General features: G+C 41.8%; 2 protein-coding genes across 2 annotated transcripts; both read left to right on the forward strand.

Moving 5' to 3' along the window:
• The first annotated feature begins 4,516 nt into the window (after positions 1-4,516).
• On the forward strand, positions 4,517-6,328 carry LOC126657005 (uncharacterized). The gene is made up of 3 exons (XM_050351626.1): positions 4,517-4,699; positions 5,636-5,870; positions 6,072-6,328. Exons 1-3 carry the CDS (start codon positions 4,517-4,519, stop codon positions 6,326-6,328), a joined length of 675 nt encoding a protein of 224 aa, XP_050207583.1.
• Positions 6,329-8,088: 1,760 nt separating this feature from the next.
• On the forward strand, positions 8,089-10,188 carry LOC126657006 (uncharacterized). Its single transcript, XM_050351627.1, has 2 exons — positions 8,089-8,268; positions 8,341-10,188. Exons 1-2 carry the CDS (start codon positions 8,089-8,091, stop codon positions 10,186-10,188), a joined length of 2,028 nt encoding a protein of 675 aa, XP_050207584.1.
• The last annotated feature ends 7,882 nt before the right edge of the window (positions 10,189-18,070 follow it).

An 18,070-nucleotide genomic window follows, 5' to 3' on the forward strand; every position in this document is an offset into this window, starting at 1 on the left:
GCCCCGGAGGAAGTCCCATCATTCTCGCTTAAACCGGCTTCCTCATAATGACGAACTTCAAGCTGCACAGTCGGAGACGAGACAATAACAGCATCATCGTTTTTCTCAGTATCCCCCTTCGGAGCAACAACATCAGCCGACTCAATCAAAACAACATCTGTCTTCTCGGTCAGACCATCATCAGCACCACGAGTCGGCAAATCATCCCTAACAAGAGGGGCATCATCTTCAAGCTCTCTCCTCAGCTCAGCAGCAAACTCCTCAGCACATCGCTCGGCATCAGCCACCTCATTTGCCTTCGCAAGATTTCGTTCGTCCTGAATCTTTTGATACATGCCCTCCATGTCAAGATACAGGCAAATGGGGTCAACGTCAGCTCGGAGAAGCGGCCCAACACGCTCCTTCAGGTCATCCTCCATAGCATCGGTTAGATGAGCAAACTCCCTCATCATATCGTCCCGTTGAGTTTCCACGATTTTTGTGGTATCATCGAGAATGTCATGCAAACGCATGTAACTTTTATGATGACCATCTATCGTTTCCTGAAAGGCAGCTTTCTCCTTGTCAAAAGCCTCGGTTAGCTGCTCCCGGAGCTGCTCTTTCTCCTTATCAAAAGCCTCCTTCGCAAGAGCAAGCTCGGCTTTTTCCTTCTTCAAAAGGGAGACCTCCCCGCTCAGCTTCTCAATCTTAGCATTAAAGTTCTCGGTGTTGCTCGTCAAGACGGACTCAACATTAGCCCTCTGAATCTGCTCTTTCTCCAAATCAGCAACAGCCGTGGTCAGCTTCTCCCGATCCAAGGAAGCTTGAGCAGTCAAGTCTTCTTGAAAGGACCGTGCCCCCAGAAGATGGTTTATCAACTACATAAACCGACCAAAAAGTTAGTAGAATAAATTAAAATAAAACCCAAAATTATTATCAGAAAGACATACCTGAAAAGAAAGGGACACGCTGGTGTCAAGAAAATCCTTGGGCGAAGTGGCCGCCAGCGCCTCTCGGTCCCGAGGAAGGGATACCATCTTCCCCAGAAAAACCGAAGTCGACAAAGAATCAACAGAATCTTCCATCGACTTAGATTTCAGATAACGGGCAAGAAACCGAGGAGACAGCTTCACTTCATCCTGAGCAGCAGGAGTAGCCCCCGATTCATCCAGTTTGGCTTTTTTATTCGGAGGAGACAGCGTCTTCTCCTTCTCGGGTGCACTCAACCCCACAACAACATCAGTGCCGCCGACGAAGGCCACATCATCCTTCACTGGCACAGCCGAGGAGGGCCCCTTCCCCTTATCCAAAATTTTTCGCTTCATCGGCTTGGCAGGAGGAGGCACGGAAGCCAAAGGAATAGCCTGGGTTATGGTTTTTCCCACCGGTTTTGGCTCATTCTTGCCTTTAGCAGTAGAACCCTTAGCAGCAGCACCACCACCCTTTCGTCGAGCAGCGTTAAAAGCACTCATGTTAAACACTGGCAAACACAAAAAAAATACAAGTGTTAGCACACCAATAAAAAACAACACACCAAAATAAAGCAAGACAAAAAACCGAGAACAACCTTCCCGCTTCGGGTCAAATTTAACAATAGGCAGTTTCGGTATAAGAGAGTAAGTATTTATGGGACCAGTCGTCTTCAAAACGTCCTGGAGAAGCCTATGGTTCTCATTCCCCGCAGCATCCCGCCTCAACAGAGTCACGGGAGAGGCACATAACCACCGCTGCGGCAAGTCGGCAAAGGCGGTGGGATGATAGATCCGAAACCAATCCTCCCTAATCCTCTTAACCGAGGTAGACACTTTCTCTATAACATGCCTATGTTCCGACTTAAGAATCTTGAAAGTAGAAAAATCATAGGCACCGCCAAAAATAAGGCCATAAATACTGGCAAACAGCTCTACCGAGAAAGGAATCCTACGACGTCGGCATAACCGACGAAGACACAAGAAATGCCTAATACCATTCGGGTGAAACTGACTAAGAGGCATATTATAAAATTTTAAAAAGGCCACTAAGTCGGTTTGAAGAGGAATACGAACACCCGAATGAAGGTGTTCCACACTCACCACTATATAATCCGGCCCAGCCAGATCATTTATTGTTAGACCAGGAGGGGACAGTTCAAACCGATACCCCTCACGAAGGTTTATTTGAGAAACGAGATAATCTAAATACCCCTGGTTCAGTTCGGCAAAAGCATTTTCCATCCTAACTCTCCGAGACTCAGCAGTTTTACTACTCCTAGGCCTAACTCGTCTCGGTTTAACAAAGGAGGTCGCTTCCGAACAACCTACATCCTCTACCTTACGAAGGATCTCAACGGATTCCCCCTTGGCCGAGTCAGAAGGCTCGGCCTCTGATTTATTTCCCCCCGAGGTACACCCGTCCGAGTTACACTCCTCATCAATAATCTCCACAAAATCATTCTGGGAATCCTCCACAGAAGACATTATTTGAAAAAGTAAAAACACAAAATCAAACAATCAACAACCCACCTATACTAACCCAGAAGAAAGAACACTCAAGAACGCGAAGAACAAACAGAAAAAAGATGAAGAAATAGCAATAAACAAGATCAAAACCAAAGAAAATAGGCAACTTACTAATGAATATCTTCAAAAACACGAAAGTAGACACCAACAAAGGAAAGAAAAACGAGAGCAAAAGGAGAGAAAAGAAAATCAGCAAATAAAAGAAAAGGCTTTTTATAAGAACCGAAACAGGGCAACTGAAACGGCACCTCAATAAATGTGCTAGTGGATACGAGATGTCAAGCAACGTCATTAAAGAGAGGACACGTGTCCAAAAAGCGTACTAAGGAAGAAAGCAAACCAAAAAGACCCAACTAACCCACACCAGTCTCGGACATAAATATCCGAACAAGCAAGGGGGGGGACTTGTGATAACAACACAAAGGAACAAACCCGAAATAGCACACAAACCGGGTAGATCACGACGAGAAACCAATCCAATTAATCAACCAGAACACATAATTAACAGCAGGCGTAAAAGTAGTACCATCTCGGCCTTACCGAACACCATATACCATCTCGGCCACCGAACGCGATATGTAAAGTTACCACCTCGGTCATACCGAGCACCATACATACCATCTCGGTCACCGAACGCCATACGTAAAAGTACCATATCGGCCGAACTGAACACCATATATACCATCTCGGTCACCAAACGCCACACGTAAAGGTACCATCTCGGCCGAACCGAACACCATGTACACCATCTCGGTTCCATCCGAGTTTACCCTCAACAAGACACAACGACAAACTTGTCAGAACGTACCCTGACATTCTAGACAACATCTGCACAGACAAAGAGAACAAAATCAGGTCTGTCGGCCCAGACAAAGAGGAACAACACACATAGTATAAAAGGCTAGGAAAAAGTAGGTAAAAAGGTTAATTCTCTTTCTCTCTCTAAACTCTTAACCACTTTTCACTTCTTATTCTTTCTCTCACTAAAACAGCTACTAACTAGACCGTCGGAGTGGTTTGCCGGAATCCCCCTCCGGCACCCTTCTCACGGTTGTTTTGTGCCTTGTAGGTACGGCTTTGAAGTGTCCATCGGAGCTAGCCACGATTCAAGATCACTAGTTATCAAGAGTATAAATTATAATGTTACCATTAACTATATTATAACTCTACATGGTTACGATATTAGATGTAGCATATAATAATATCATATTCCATCTGAATAACTGGAATCGTTTTTATAAATTTTGCATCAATGTATATTCTATATATTGTTTGATATTTTAATTGCACAACTCATAATTATATTGGTGCTAAATAATTTATATTTAGGAATGGCGTTTGATGATTTTACTAGAGCTAATTGGAAGGATCCTACACTAGTTAAAAAAAATTTAGATTTATGTATTGAACAAGTGAGTAAATCGGGAAAACAAGGGAGTAGTTTAAAAAAAGATTCTTGGATAAAAATTCTAAAATCATTTGAAGAGAAAAAAAATCTCAAATTAAATCAAAAACAAATGAAAAATGAGTGGAACTACTTGAAGCAGAAGTATACAATATGGTCAAACATAATAGGAAAAAGTGGACACGGATTTGATCTTGTAACAAATATGATCAGTTGAAGTTCTAAAGAATGAGATGAATATTTAAAGGTACAATTAATTTATTTATTTTGATAATTTATGATTTAAATATTAAAGTGGAAATATAATAATTTAATATTAATATTATTATGTAATAGAGAGTTCCAGAAGCAAAACAATTTCGGTATGTTGGATTGCTATATGCGGATGAGATGAAATCATTATTTGATGGTCGGCAACTGGAAAAGATGGTTGGAGTCCTTCTAAAGAAAATATGCCAGATATCGTGGATTTAGATTAGATGGACAGAATCTTCATTTGCTAATGAACAAACACCGATAAATTTAGAGTTGCCTATTGATGTTGATCTAAATTCACCTAATGCAACTGCATTTATTGAAAAAAAATGGAAAACGTCATAAAAAAAATAAAGTTGATGGTATTGACGATCAATTGATGTCTGTTCTTAAAACTCTAGGAGAGTCCGATGGACCTACTATAAAAGAGTGCAATATGAAATTGGATGAGATGATTACATTGACAGTGGATGATCCTCTAAATCTTATTGCTTGCACTATTTTTTATGAAAACAAGGCATATCAAGAGCAATGGCTGGTTCTTTCTAAGAAATCTGAGGATGTTAGAATTAATTGGATAAAAATAGTTGCTAAGAAATTAGGTTTTCTTTGAATGTTTAGCATATAGTGTATGATTTATTAATTGTTTTTATTTTTTGATATGAACGTGGTTGATACAATTAAATTTTGATTATAATATCTTTTCTATTTTTTATATCTAATTTATTTGATTTGCATTTGGATTGCCATTTTCATTTGTTTGTTACCAGCAAAGGCCAAAATAATAGCACTTGATCTTTTTTTTTCTTTAGCCTTGGAATATAAATTTATTTAAAAGCCATATTAGACATGTAAAACCAACTCTTGTAGTGAACACATGATAATTAGGAACTTGCTTATTTATTTTATTAATGTTTATTTTATTTTTGTGTTTAAACTATATGGTAGTATGTTAACAGATAAACAACGAAAAAGTTTAAAGGTGCTCGCAATACTTCTTATATGTAAAAGGTTTACAAGTCGTCATATTGGGAGAAGACCCGATACAAACTCGTCTCTGAATGGAAGTGAATATATATAAGAAATATTGGATGGAAATTCCTCGCATTTTTTGGAAATGCTAAGAATGAAAAAAGAAGCATTTACAACATTATGTGGTTATTTTAAAGTTAAAGGATGGTTGCAAGACAGTCTCTATATTTCAGTAGAGGAAAAAATGGAAATATTTTTGTTTACTCTCAGTCAAAATTATCAAAATCGCGCCATGAAACGGAGATTCAACCATTCAACTCAACCTGTACATTTTTATTTTCACGAGGTTTCAAGGTCAATTTAAAGTTTGCAAAAGAAATGTTGGTACCTACTACTTTTGATCCAGACTTGAACCAAGTCACATATCATCAACGACTTCGAAAAATATTCAAGGTAATATATAAAATTAAGAAATTAAATTTTTGAAATTTTATTATATATTGAAAAATTTAATATATTTTTAAAGGGTGTTGTAGGCGCACTTGATGGAACACTTATTCGTGTTTCTATACCGCCCGCCCAGCAAACACCCTATCGAGGTAGAGGAAGAGGAGATTGCTATCAAAATGTACTCGCTATATGTGATTTTGATATGCTTTTTACATTTGTTTGGGATGGATGGGAAGGAGCAGCACATGACTCACGGGTATTAATAGAAACTATGCGAGATCCAAGTAATAATTTTCCTTTTCCTCCGCCTGGTAAGTTACTAAAGTTATATATTTATTAAATAATTTAAGCATTTCCATAAGTAGTTTTTATTAATAGTTTTTATTTTTTAGATAAATATTATTTATGTGATGCTGCATATCCAAATACTAGAGGATTTATGGCTCCTCACCGCAACACGCGATATTAGTTGTCCGATTTTCGAAATGACTGTCGTGCAAGAACAAGAGAAGAAATTTTTAATCATGCTCATGCCAAATTAAGAAATGTCGTTGAGCGATCTTTTGGAATTCTAAAAGCAAGATTTCCTATTTTGAAGATAATGCCATCGTATCCAATTAATGTGCAAAGAAATATTATTATCGCTTGTGTTGCTGTGCACAACTATCTTCGCAGAATGAAAGTTATGGATGAATTTTTTGAGCAATTTGATAGAACGGAGATGATTTTTCAACAACCTCATGCAAATATTATGCATGATGGCACATAAAGATAAGCATATCAGATGTTTATGGTGAATTTAAGGGATCAAATTTGGAATGAATTAATGAATAGGAGAGTTTAGGTATTTATTATAAAAATATTTTTTTTTTATTGTATTTAATTTTCAACATTTATAGTGTTTAATTGAAATTTATAGTATTGTTTTGAAAATATATCAAAATTTAAGACAATTATTATTCATGTATATTTTTAAGAGTTAAAATAATTATAACATAATTTTAATAGTTTAAATGATAATAATTAATGTTCAAAGGTTAAATAGGTAAACTTAGTAGTTTTTATGCATTTGATAGTTTAGAGTTATCAATGGACTTATCTAATTCAGCACTTAAATAATTGATAACAACACAGATGAACAATCTCTAAATATGACATAAACCGGGTAAGGCACACCGTAAAACAACCAACCGACCGACCAAGACATAAACAACACCATCTCGTCCTAAACCGAGCAAGACATATCACATCATAATCTCGGGAACCATCTCGGTCACACTGAACAGAATACACGGAAATACCATCATCTCGGGAACTATCTCGGTCACACTGAGCAGCATACATGGAAATACCATCTCGGTTTCACCCGAGTTCACCTTTCACTGAATACAACGACAAACCTGTCAGAACATACCCTGACATTCCAGACAATATCTGCACAGACAAAGAGAATGAAATCAGGTCTGTCGGTCCAGACAAAGAGGAACAACATACATAGTATAAAAGGCTAAGAAAAAGTAGGTAAGAAGGTTAATTCTCTTTTTCTCTCAACTCTTAACTCACTTTCACTTCTTATTCTTTCTCTCACTAAACATCTACTGATTAGACCGTCTGAGTGGTTTGCCGGAATGCCCTTCCGGCATCCTTCTCACGGATGTGTTGTGCCTTATAGGTACGATCTTGAAGCTTCCACCGGATTTGAGCGTCACCACCAAGACACAAGTTATCATTTGGCGCCGTCTGTGGGAAACGAAAGTAAGAAAGTTTCCCCCTTTATATTCTACCGGAAGGTGATAGGATGAGCAGAGTAGAGGGAGATGATCCCGCCATCGGAGATAATAATACGCACAGCAATAGAACAGGAGAGGGGCTCAACACGCCGCCACGAAGAGCCACGGGTGAAAGCTCGTTCTGCATGGCCACAACATCAGGAGGAGGTATTCACCCAGGCCCTACATCGGGGGTCACCACTCACTACCCATGGGGAATGCCATTATCGGGAAACATTCCCCCAACATCATACTTCACTCCTACGCAGCAAACCACTCAAAATTTTTCTTTAAGACCGGGCGTAACCCCCATCAACCTCACATTCACTCCGAGCACCACCCCCACTCCCAGACCGACCACCACCACAGAAATTCAAAACCCTACACCAGCACAAATCCAAGAATACATCGAGTTTCATGCTCGGCAGCTGGCTTTCCTTCAACAGGTACAACAAGCCCATGCTCGGCCAACAGCTGCAACCGCATCTCAGGGTAACATTACCCCCCCACCATACATACCGACCGCACCACCTCACCCACAAGAATTCTACCAAGGCCAAACAACACCCGAGGAAGCAAACCACGAGAAATATCCGTGCGAATAAAACCCAGAGGCAGCGCAAGCCGGACATAAAACTCAGAGGGACAGAAAAAGACACCAAAACGGGTTGAGATCGAAGAAAGTGTGCACAGCTCGGGTGCTGATTCACCAAAGAAAAAGAATCTGGAGCAAGAAATTACCGAAAGGGTCAGAACCGAAATGGAAAAATGTAGGAGGAAAGAGCCGAGAAACACAAGCTTCCTGAACTTCGGAAACCCACTGTCGGCCGAGATACGAGATGAACCCTTCCCTTTAAACTACAAAACACCGCAGTTGGACGACTATAATGGAACAGGGGATCCGATCACACACTTGAGCTGTTTCCAAGTGGTTATGATGGTACAAAGCTTATCCGAGGCCGCCGTCTGCAAGCTCTTTCCAACAACCCTGAAAGGACCGGCTGCCATCTAGTATCAAAGCCTAAAGGAAGGCTCTATTCGAAGCTTTGACGAGCTGGCAAGAGCTTTCCGAACTCATTTCGCACCAAGCATACAGCGGAAAAAGAAGTCCAATGACCTAAAACTCTTTTACCAGAAGCCAGGAGAAAGTTTGCAGAGCTATATCGACCGATTCAATGCCGAAGCTGTCGAAGTAGGAAACTTAAATGACGATACCGTGATAGACGCAATGAAGGACAACACGGCGATGATGGCATTTAGAGATAACCTAATAACGAATCCGGTGCAAACTTACTCCCAGCTCATGGACCGAGCCTGGAATTACAGAAATTTGGATGAAGAGCAACAACGAAAAGCCACGCAAACAACAACACAGTTCCAAGCACCAAGGACTACTTTCAATCAGCCATCTTCGGCTAGACAAGATAGGTTCAGGCCAAGAAACCAACAACAATCCGTCCCACTGCGAACAAAACCACACCGACCAGTAAAAGTAGAAGATCAAGCTTTCATTCCACTTAACACAGTGAGATCGCACATCCTAATGTGGATACAGAACAATAACGAGCCAGTAAGATACCCACCAAAGCTTCAGTACGAAGGAGATAGGAAAAAATACTGCCAATTCTATGATGGCCACGGCCATGTCACCGATGAGTGTGGAAGTCTGAAGAAGGAAATTGACCGATTGGTGCAAGTCGGTCGCCTAAAAGATTTTGTCGCACAAAGCAAAAATTGTAACTCGGGAGGAAGCTACCGAGGAGAGCATAGTGGGAAAAGAGAAGAGGCACCACCACCGAAAAGACAAAATATATCGGGGGTAATTAACGCCATAGCAGGCGGAATGGCCGACCCAGAATACAAGCGAGGAAGGCGCAAAAGGCAAAAAGTGGTGATGAATATATCGGTAGCCAGCCCTCTACCCGAGGTCAGCTTCGGCTCAGCCGATGGCGAAGGAATAAATTTGCCACACCAAGACCCCTTGGTAATCTCGGGATTGATCGAAAATTTTTGGGTAATGAGGCAGTTGGTTGATGAAGGAAGTTCCGTTAACCTCATCACAAAGCAGGCATACCTCGGCATAGGGTGCTCAATACTAAACCTCAAACCGGTCAAAACCCCTCTAGTCGGTCTAGGGGGAGCACCGATACAAGCGGAAGGAGTAGCGGAACTAACAGTAGAGCTGGGAAAAGAAAATGGATCACCAGAAGGAGGCCTGGTCGGTATCACAAAGAAGTTTAAAACACTGTTTATGGTTGTCGACATGCCACTTGCTTATAATGTCATACTCGGCAGACCAATGTTATATAATATCGGGGCTGTCACATGCATCAAATACTTGTGTATGAAAATACCAACCGAAGACGGAGTGGTGACAGTCAGAGGAAGGCAAGACATAACCAAACAATGCTACTTGGTATCAATGAGAGAAGTATCAGCCATTGAAACAATGGAGGTACCAGACTCGGATGAAGGCAAGCTCGAACCTCATGGAAAGTTGGAAAGGGTTAAGCTGACAGGAATAACACCAAGATCGGTCCAAATAGGCGCAGAACTACCTAAACCAATAAACCAGGAGATAACCGATATGCTAATCAGAAACGAAGTCGAATTCGTTAACACCCCAGGCGAGATAGAGGGGGTTGACCCGGCAATAATATCACATAAACTAAATGTTGACCCAAAGCACAAGCCAGTCAAACAAAAGAAAAGAGCCTTCGTAATAGACAGACAAATCGCCATCAGGTCGGAAGTAGACAAGCTACTAGCAGCAGGCTTCATCAGAAGAGTGTATTACCCGGAGTGGCTATCCAATGTCGTGCTCATAAAAAGCCAAACGGGAAATGGAGATTGTGCATAGATTTCACAGACCTGAACCGAGCATGCCCCAAAGACAGCTACCCTTTGCCAAACATTGACCAACTGGTCGATTCAACTAGCGGCTACGAAGTCTACTCGTTCATAGACGCAGCCCAAGGATACCACCAGATCCCAATGCACAAAGATGATGAAGAGAAGACAAGCTTTGTAACCGACAGCGACACATACTGCTACAAACAAATGTCATTCGGATTAAAAAAATGCAGGAGCAACTTATCAGCGGTTAATGAACTTCGTGTTCAAAGATCAGATCGGTCGTAACATGGAAGTTTACGTCGACGACATCATCGTCAAGTCCAAAAAATTAGAAAATCATGCGAAAGACCTGGAAGAAGTCTTCACCAAGCTTAAAAAATACAAACTCAAGCTAAATCCGGACAAATGCGCATTCGGGGTCCCAGCAGGAAAATTCCTCGGATACCTCATCTCCCAGAAAGGTATCGAAGTAAACCCGGAAAAAACAAAGGCAATTTTGGACATGAAGGCGCCAAAATCAGCTAAAGAAGTTCAGAAGCTAAACGGAAGAATCACGGCCCTCGGTCGATTCATGTCTAACTCGGCCAAAAGATGTCTCCCGTTCTTCAAAACTTTAAGAAATGTGAAAAAATTCGAGTGGACCGAGGAATGTCAACAATCTTTCGAAGAGCTCAAGAAATTCTTGAGTTCACCGCCATTACTTGGAAGACCTGAAACCGGAGAAGTGCTATACCTATACCTGAGCGTCACTAATGAAACAGTGGCATCGGTACTGGTAAAGGAAGAGCTGACCGAGCAAAAGCCGATATATTACACAAGCAAGGTGTTGAAAGGGCTCGAGCTCAGATATAGCAAAATTGAGAAATTTGCATTCGCATTGGTCTTAACAGTGGAAAAGCTAAAGAGGTACTTTCAGGCTCACACAGTAATAGTCCGAACAAACCAACCTCTGAGAAAAGCACTTGCAAGACCGGAAACATCAGGACGGCTAATCAACTGGTCGGTCATGGTAGGATCATATAATATCAAATACGAACCACGAACAGCAATGAAAGCTCAGATCCTAGCCGACTTTGTAGCAGAAACAACAACACACGATCAACCTAACGAGGTAGACCAGGGTCTGGTCAGCTGGACGCTATAAGTAGATGGGGCATCAAACATGACCGGAGCAGGAGCGGGCATGATATTAAGAGGGCCACATAAGATAAAAATGCAAAACTCGATCCATCTTAATTTTCCGACAACCAACAATGCAGCAGAATACGAATCCCTGATAGGTGGGTTAAGGATGGCAACGGTAGTCAAGACTGAGTACATCAAAATTCAGAGTGACTCTCAGCTGGTGGTTAATCAGGTACTTGGTCTATACGAGGTAAAAGATCCAGAGATGAAAAAATACGTAGACCGAGTTAAAGGGCTGCTCGCAAAAATTACCGAAGAGGGCGGAAAATGGGAGTTAGAACAAATACCCAGAGAAGAAAACACAGAAGCAGATACATTGACAAAAGATGGAGCAGCAAAAGAAACAATGCCGAGTATACCGTGCTCGGTTCAAAACTTCAGCAGTATCCAGAATCCCGAGGCAACGTTCCTCATCAACCCATTGGATCAATGGATGGAACACATCATATCATACATTGAAAACGGAAGCCTGCCCGAAGATAACAAGGAAGCAAAGAAAGTAAAACGCCGAGCACCACACTTCTCATACCGAGACGGTACACTATACAGAAAATCATTCTCACACCCCTGGTCCAGATGCCTCACGGTAGAAGAAGGGAAATACGTCTTAGCCGAGATACACGAAGGCATATGTGGAAGTCACATCTCACATCTAGCACTCTGTCGTAAAGCCGTCTTACAAGGTTATTACTGGCCAACACTAGCACAAGATGCAGCAAACTTGGTACAAAAATGTGAGAAATATCAGTACCACTAAAACGTACACCATCAACCAACGGCCGAGCAAAATCCAATAATAAGTCCTTGGCCATTCAGCATGTGGGGAATAGACATCGTCGGACCTTTTCCAACGGCAAGTGGGCAGAGAAAATTCCTAATAGTAGCAGTTGACCACTTCTCGAAGTGGGTAGAAGCCGAAGCTGTCTCCACCATAGCGGAAGCACGAGTGCGAAGCTTCTTCCGAAGAGAAATCATCTGTCGTTTTGGAATCCCGAAAATCATCATAACCGACAATGGGAAGCAATTCGACAACAAAAACTTCAGAGAATTCTGCATCGAAAAAGGAATTGACCTAAGGTTCACCTCGGTCACTCACCCACAGAGCAACGGAATGACTGAAGTAACCAATCGAACCATTGTCAATGGTCTAAAGAAGCGCCTGGACGAAGCAAAAGGTCGATGGGCCGACGAGTTACTTAGCGTGATATGGTCATACAGAACCACGCCAAAAGCCGGCACAGGAAGAACACCATACAGTCTGACTTATGGGTGCGAAGCAATGGTACCAGTCGAAATCGGCATGCCTACCATCAGAGTACAATACTTCGACGAACAACAAAACGAAGAAAGCACCAGACTTTGCCTCGATTTACTAGAAGAGAGAAGAGAGCAAGCATTAATGCACATCGAAGCATACAAACAAAGGATGGCAACATATCATAATAAACGGGTCAAACCTCTAACGTTTGAAGTAGGCGACCTAGTACTACGACGAGCCGATATAGCAAGGGGCAATGCAGGCGTCTCTAAGCTCGGAGCCAACTGGGAAGGACCCTACCAAGTAAAGAAAATAGGAAAAGGAGGAGCCTATTACTTAACCTACATGTCAGGACGAGACCTACCAAGAACCTGGAATGCCAGAGTTCTCAAAAGATTCTATCAGTAGACAACATTCAGGTTATTGAGTCTGTCGGGGGTTTTTTCACTTGCATTTAGGTGAAAGTCGGCTGTAGGCCCAAAATGCAAGTTTTTCCCCTATCAATAAAAGAAAAAACAAAAGAAACAAAGAGAGTCGAACCATAGCATAACAAAATTTGAAGCTATCGCTTAAAACCGAGTTAAGCCATAGCTTAACAAAATTTGAAGCTATTGCTTAAAACCGAGTTAAGCCATAGCTTAACAAAATTTGAAGCTATTGTTTAAAACCGAGTTAAGCCATAGCTTAACAAAATTTGAAGCTATAGCTTAAAACCGAGTTAATCCATAGCTTAACAAAATTTGAAGCTATTGCTTAAAACCGAGTTAAGCCATAGCTTAACTAAATTCAAAACTATAGCTTAACGCTGAAATAAGCCATAGCTTAACACAATTAAAAGTAATAACTTAAAACCGAATACAGCAAAAGCCAAATATAATAAACGATCAAAGTCGCCCTAAATCATGGATTCAAAATAAAACAAAGCACGATTCAACAAAAATCATACACACAGCAAGAAGGAGAAAAACCGATATATCACTTAACCAACATGTTTTTTACAAAAGAGACCAAATATCTAATCTATTACAGCATTGCTAACATGTTTGGGAACCGACAAAGCAGCCCCAGATGAAGTGCCATCATTCTCACTCAGGCCAGCCTCCTCATAATGCCAAACCTCTAGAAGCAAAGTCGAAGACGAGGTAACTACACCATCAATCTCTTTCGGGGTGACAGCGCCAACCTCCTCAACCCCAGCCTCACCTACTTGCCCGGTCACAGCAACATCAACCTTCGCGATAATAACAGCATCGGTTTCTTGTGCCGGAATCTTCTCATCAACAGGAATGGCATCATCTTCAAGCTCTTTCCGCAGCTCGGCCGCAAAATCTTCGGCATTTCGCTCCTCGGCCTTCAAACCTTCAGCTTGTTCAGCAAGTTTCTGATCAGCTTGCAACTTTTGATACATACCATCCATATCGAGATACAGACACGATGGATCAACATCAGCTCGAAGAAGCGGCCCAACACGCTCTTTCAGATCATTTTCCATAGCATCGGTAAGACAAGCAAACTCCACCATCATATCATCACGCTGAGTCTCCAAAATCTTAGTCGTATCATCGAGTATGTCATGTAGGCGCATATAACTCTGATGATGGCCATCAATAGTTTTCTCAAGAGCAGCTTTCTCTTTGTTAAACGCCTCGGTCAACTGCACCCCTAGCTCCTCTTTCTCCTTATCAAAAACATCCTTGGCAAGAGCAAGCTCGGTCCTCTCCTTGTTCAGGATGGATATCTCTTCATTCAGCTTCTCAATCTTAGCATTAAACTTCTCAGTATTGCTCGCCAGGACGGACTCAACATTGGCCCTCTGAAGCTGCTCTTTCTCCAAATCGGCAACAGCCGTAGTCAACTTCTCGCGATCCTCGGAAGCCTGAGCAGATAAATCATCTTGAAAGGCCCGGGCGCCCAAAAGATGATTTATTAACTACACAAACCAGCCAAAAACTTAGTAAAAAAAAAAGAAGGGGGTAAAAGGGAAAAATAAGATGAAAGACATACCTGGAAAGAAAGAGACACGCTGGTGTCAAGAAAATCCTTGGGCGATGTTACCGACAACGCCTCACGATCCCGAGGAAGGGATACCATCTTCCCTAGAAAACCGAAGTAGACAAGGAATCAACGGTATCCTCCATCGATTTAGACTTCAAGTAGCGAGCAAAAAACCGAGGAGACAGCTTTACATCATCCGGTCCAACCGGGTTGATTCCCGAATCACCCAGCTTGGCCTTTTTATTCAGAGGAGACAACGTTTTCTCCATCCCGGGCACCCCCAACCCCACGACAACATCAGAACCACCAGGAAGGACTGCTGCATCCTTAACGTCAACAACCGAATAAGGCTCCTTCCTCTTATCCAAAAGCTTCCTCTTCAAAGGTTTAGAAAGAGGAGGCACCGTAGCCAAAGGTTTAGCCAAAGTTATAGTCGGTGCCCCTGACACCACCTTCCCCACTGATTTAGGTTCACTTCCACCCTTAGCAGAAGACGGGTCCTTGGCAGCAACACCACCACCTTTCCTCCGAGCAGCGTTAAAAGCGCTCATGTTGAACACTAACATAAACAAAAAAAAATCCATTAGGAAACCAAAAATAACAAACACATCAAATATAAAGCAAAACAAAAAACCGAGAACAACCTTCCCGCTTCGGGGCAAACTTAACAATGGGCTGTTTCGGTATAAGGGAGTAAGTATTTATTGGACCAGTCGTCTTCAAAATATCCTGGAGAAGTCTATGGTTCTCATTCCCAGCAGCATCCCGCCTCAATAGAGTCACGGGAGAAGTACACAACCACCGCTGAGGCAAGTCGGCGAAGGCAGTAGGATGGTAAATCTGAAACCAATCTTCCCTAAACCTCTTAACCGAGGTAGACACTTTCTCTATAACATGCCTAGGTTCCGACTTAAGAATTTTGCAAGAAGAAAAGTCATAAGCACCGCCAAATATAAGACCATAAATACTGGCAAAAAATTCTACCGAGAAAGGAATTTTACGCCGTCTGCATAGCCGACGAAGACATAAGAAATGCCTAATACCATTCGGGTGAAACTGGCTAAGAGGCATGTTATAAAATTTTAAGAAAGCCACTAAGTCGGATTGAAGAGGAATGCGAACACCCGAATAAAGGTGTTCTACGCTTACCACTATATAATCTGGTTCAGTCGGATGGTTTATGGTTAGACCATGAGGGGACAGTTCAAACCGATACCCCTCACGCAAGTTTATTTGAGAAAGGAGATAATCTAAATATCCTTCGTTTAACTCGGCAAAGGCATTCTCCATCCTAATTCTCCAAGACTCAGCAGTTTTGCTACTCCTAGGTCTAATTCGTCTCGGTTTAACAAAAGAGGTTGCTTCCGAACAACCTACTTCCTCTAACTTACGAGGGACCTCAACGGACCGTCCCTTAGCCGAGTCAGAAAGCTCGGCCTCCGATTTATTTCCCCCTTAGGTACACCCGTCCGAGTTACCCTCCCCATCATCATAGATTTCCACAAAATCATTTTGGGAATCCTCCTCAGAAGACATTATTCAACCGAAACAATAAAAACACAAAATCAAATAATCAACTACCCACCTATACCAACCCAGAAGGAGAAAACTCAAGAACACGAAGAACAAACAGAAAAAAGATGAAGAAATAGCAATAAACAAGATCAAAACCAAAGAAAAGAAGCAACTTACTAATGAATATCTTCGAAAGTACGAAAGTAGACACCAACAAAGCAAAGGAAAGAGAAACGAGAGCAAGGAAAGGAAAAAGAAACTAAGCAAAGAAAAAAATAAGGGTTTTTATAGGAACCGAAGCAAGGCAACTAAAACGACACCTCAATAAACGTGCTAGTGGATACCAGATGTCAAACGACAGCATTAAAGGAAGGACACGTGTCAGATAAGCGTATTGAATAAGAAAGCAAACCAAAAAGCTGCAAAAGACGACCTAGCAAGCTTACAACCAACCTAAATCAAAACCGAACAACAAAAACACAAACACGACCATACTCGGACATAAATATCCGAACAGACTAGGGGGGGACTTGTGATAACAACACAGATGAACAATCTCTAAATATGACATAAACCGGGTAAGGCACACCGTAAAACAACCAACCAACCGACCAAGACATAAACAACACCATCTCGTCCTAAACCGAGCAAGACATATCACATCATAATCTCGGGAATTATCTCGGTCACATTGAACATAATACACGGAAATACCATCATCTCGGGAACCATCTCGGTCACACCGAGTAGCATACATGGAAATACCATCTCGGTTTCACCCGAGTTCACCTTTCGCTGAATACAACGACAAACCTGTCAGAACGTACCCTGACATTCCAGACAATATTTGCACAAACAAAGAGAATGTAATCAGGTCTATCGGCCCAGACAAAGAGGAACAACATATATAGTATAAAAGGCTAAGAAAAAGTAGGTAAGAAGGTTAATTCTCTTTTTCTCTCAACTCTTAACTCACTTTCACTTCTTATTCTTTCTCTCACTAAACATCTACTGATTAGACCGTCAGAGTGGTTTGTCGGAATCCCCTTCCGGCATCCTTCTCACGGTTGTGTTGTGCCTTATAGGTACGATCTTGAAGCTTCCACCGGATTTGAGCGTCGCCACCAAGTCACAAGTTATCAATAATTCAGCAATTATTATATTCAACACTTAAAATTCAGCATTTAAATTTTCAGCATTTAATTTTCTGTTTTATCAAACACCGCCTTAGATTCTGGCATCAAAGAAATTATGGCCAAAGGTGATAAAACGACATTGTAATCGGGACAACACCTGTTGACGCTTGCGCCTCCCATATCTACTCCCATATCTACTTCCATAAGGACAACACTGAAATTATGGCCAAAGGACCTCTTGCGCCTACCATAGGGACAACACATGTTGACGCTTCGACCAAAGACCTGACCTTCGGATATGAGGATGATTCGCCCGACTATAGGCGCGACCTACCTCCCGCATGACCGTCCCTATCCTGTGCAGATCTTTCATCAATGAGGGACGAGATAACATTGGAAAACCGGAAAATGTCTGATTGAGTAATACAACAAATGCCATCGGTCATGGGAACAATGATGGATAACCATACAGTTATTTAAAAAGGAATCAAAGAGGACTCGGCAGTTTGGCGAGCACGATGGCCGATTTGGCGAAGATTATGTCTGGGCAAGAAGCGGCCAATCAAAATTACCAAAGGTCCGAATATCCACAAGTAATTAGGTTTAGATATCAAGGGTATTTGGCTAATCAGAACCAACATGCTAGTAGCTTCAAGCAAAGAAGAAGCATTTGTCCAAAGGCCTGGGAAAGAACATGTCACTGTGCCGATTATTAATCTGCAAACCCCCAATATACCCGAAACGATGAATGATGTGGATAATTCGTCACATGATGACGAGGGAAACATCCATATAAT

Source organism: Mercurialis annua, linkage group LG7, assembly GCF_937616625.2.
Source record: "Mercurialis annua linkage group LG7, ddMerAnnu1.2, whole genome shotgun sequence".
In the NCBI taxonomy this organism is placed as follows: domain Eukaryota; kingdom Viridiplantae; phylum Streptophyta; class Magnoliopsida; order Malpighiales; family Euphorbiaceae; genus Mercurialis; species Mercurialis annua.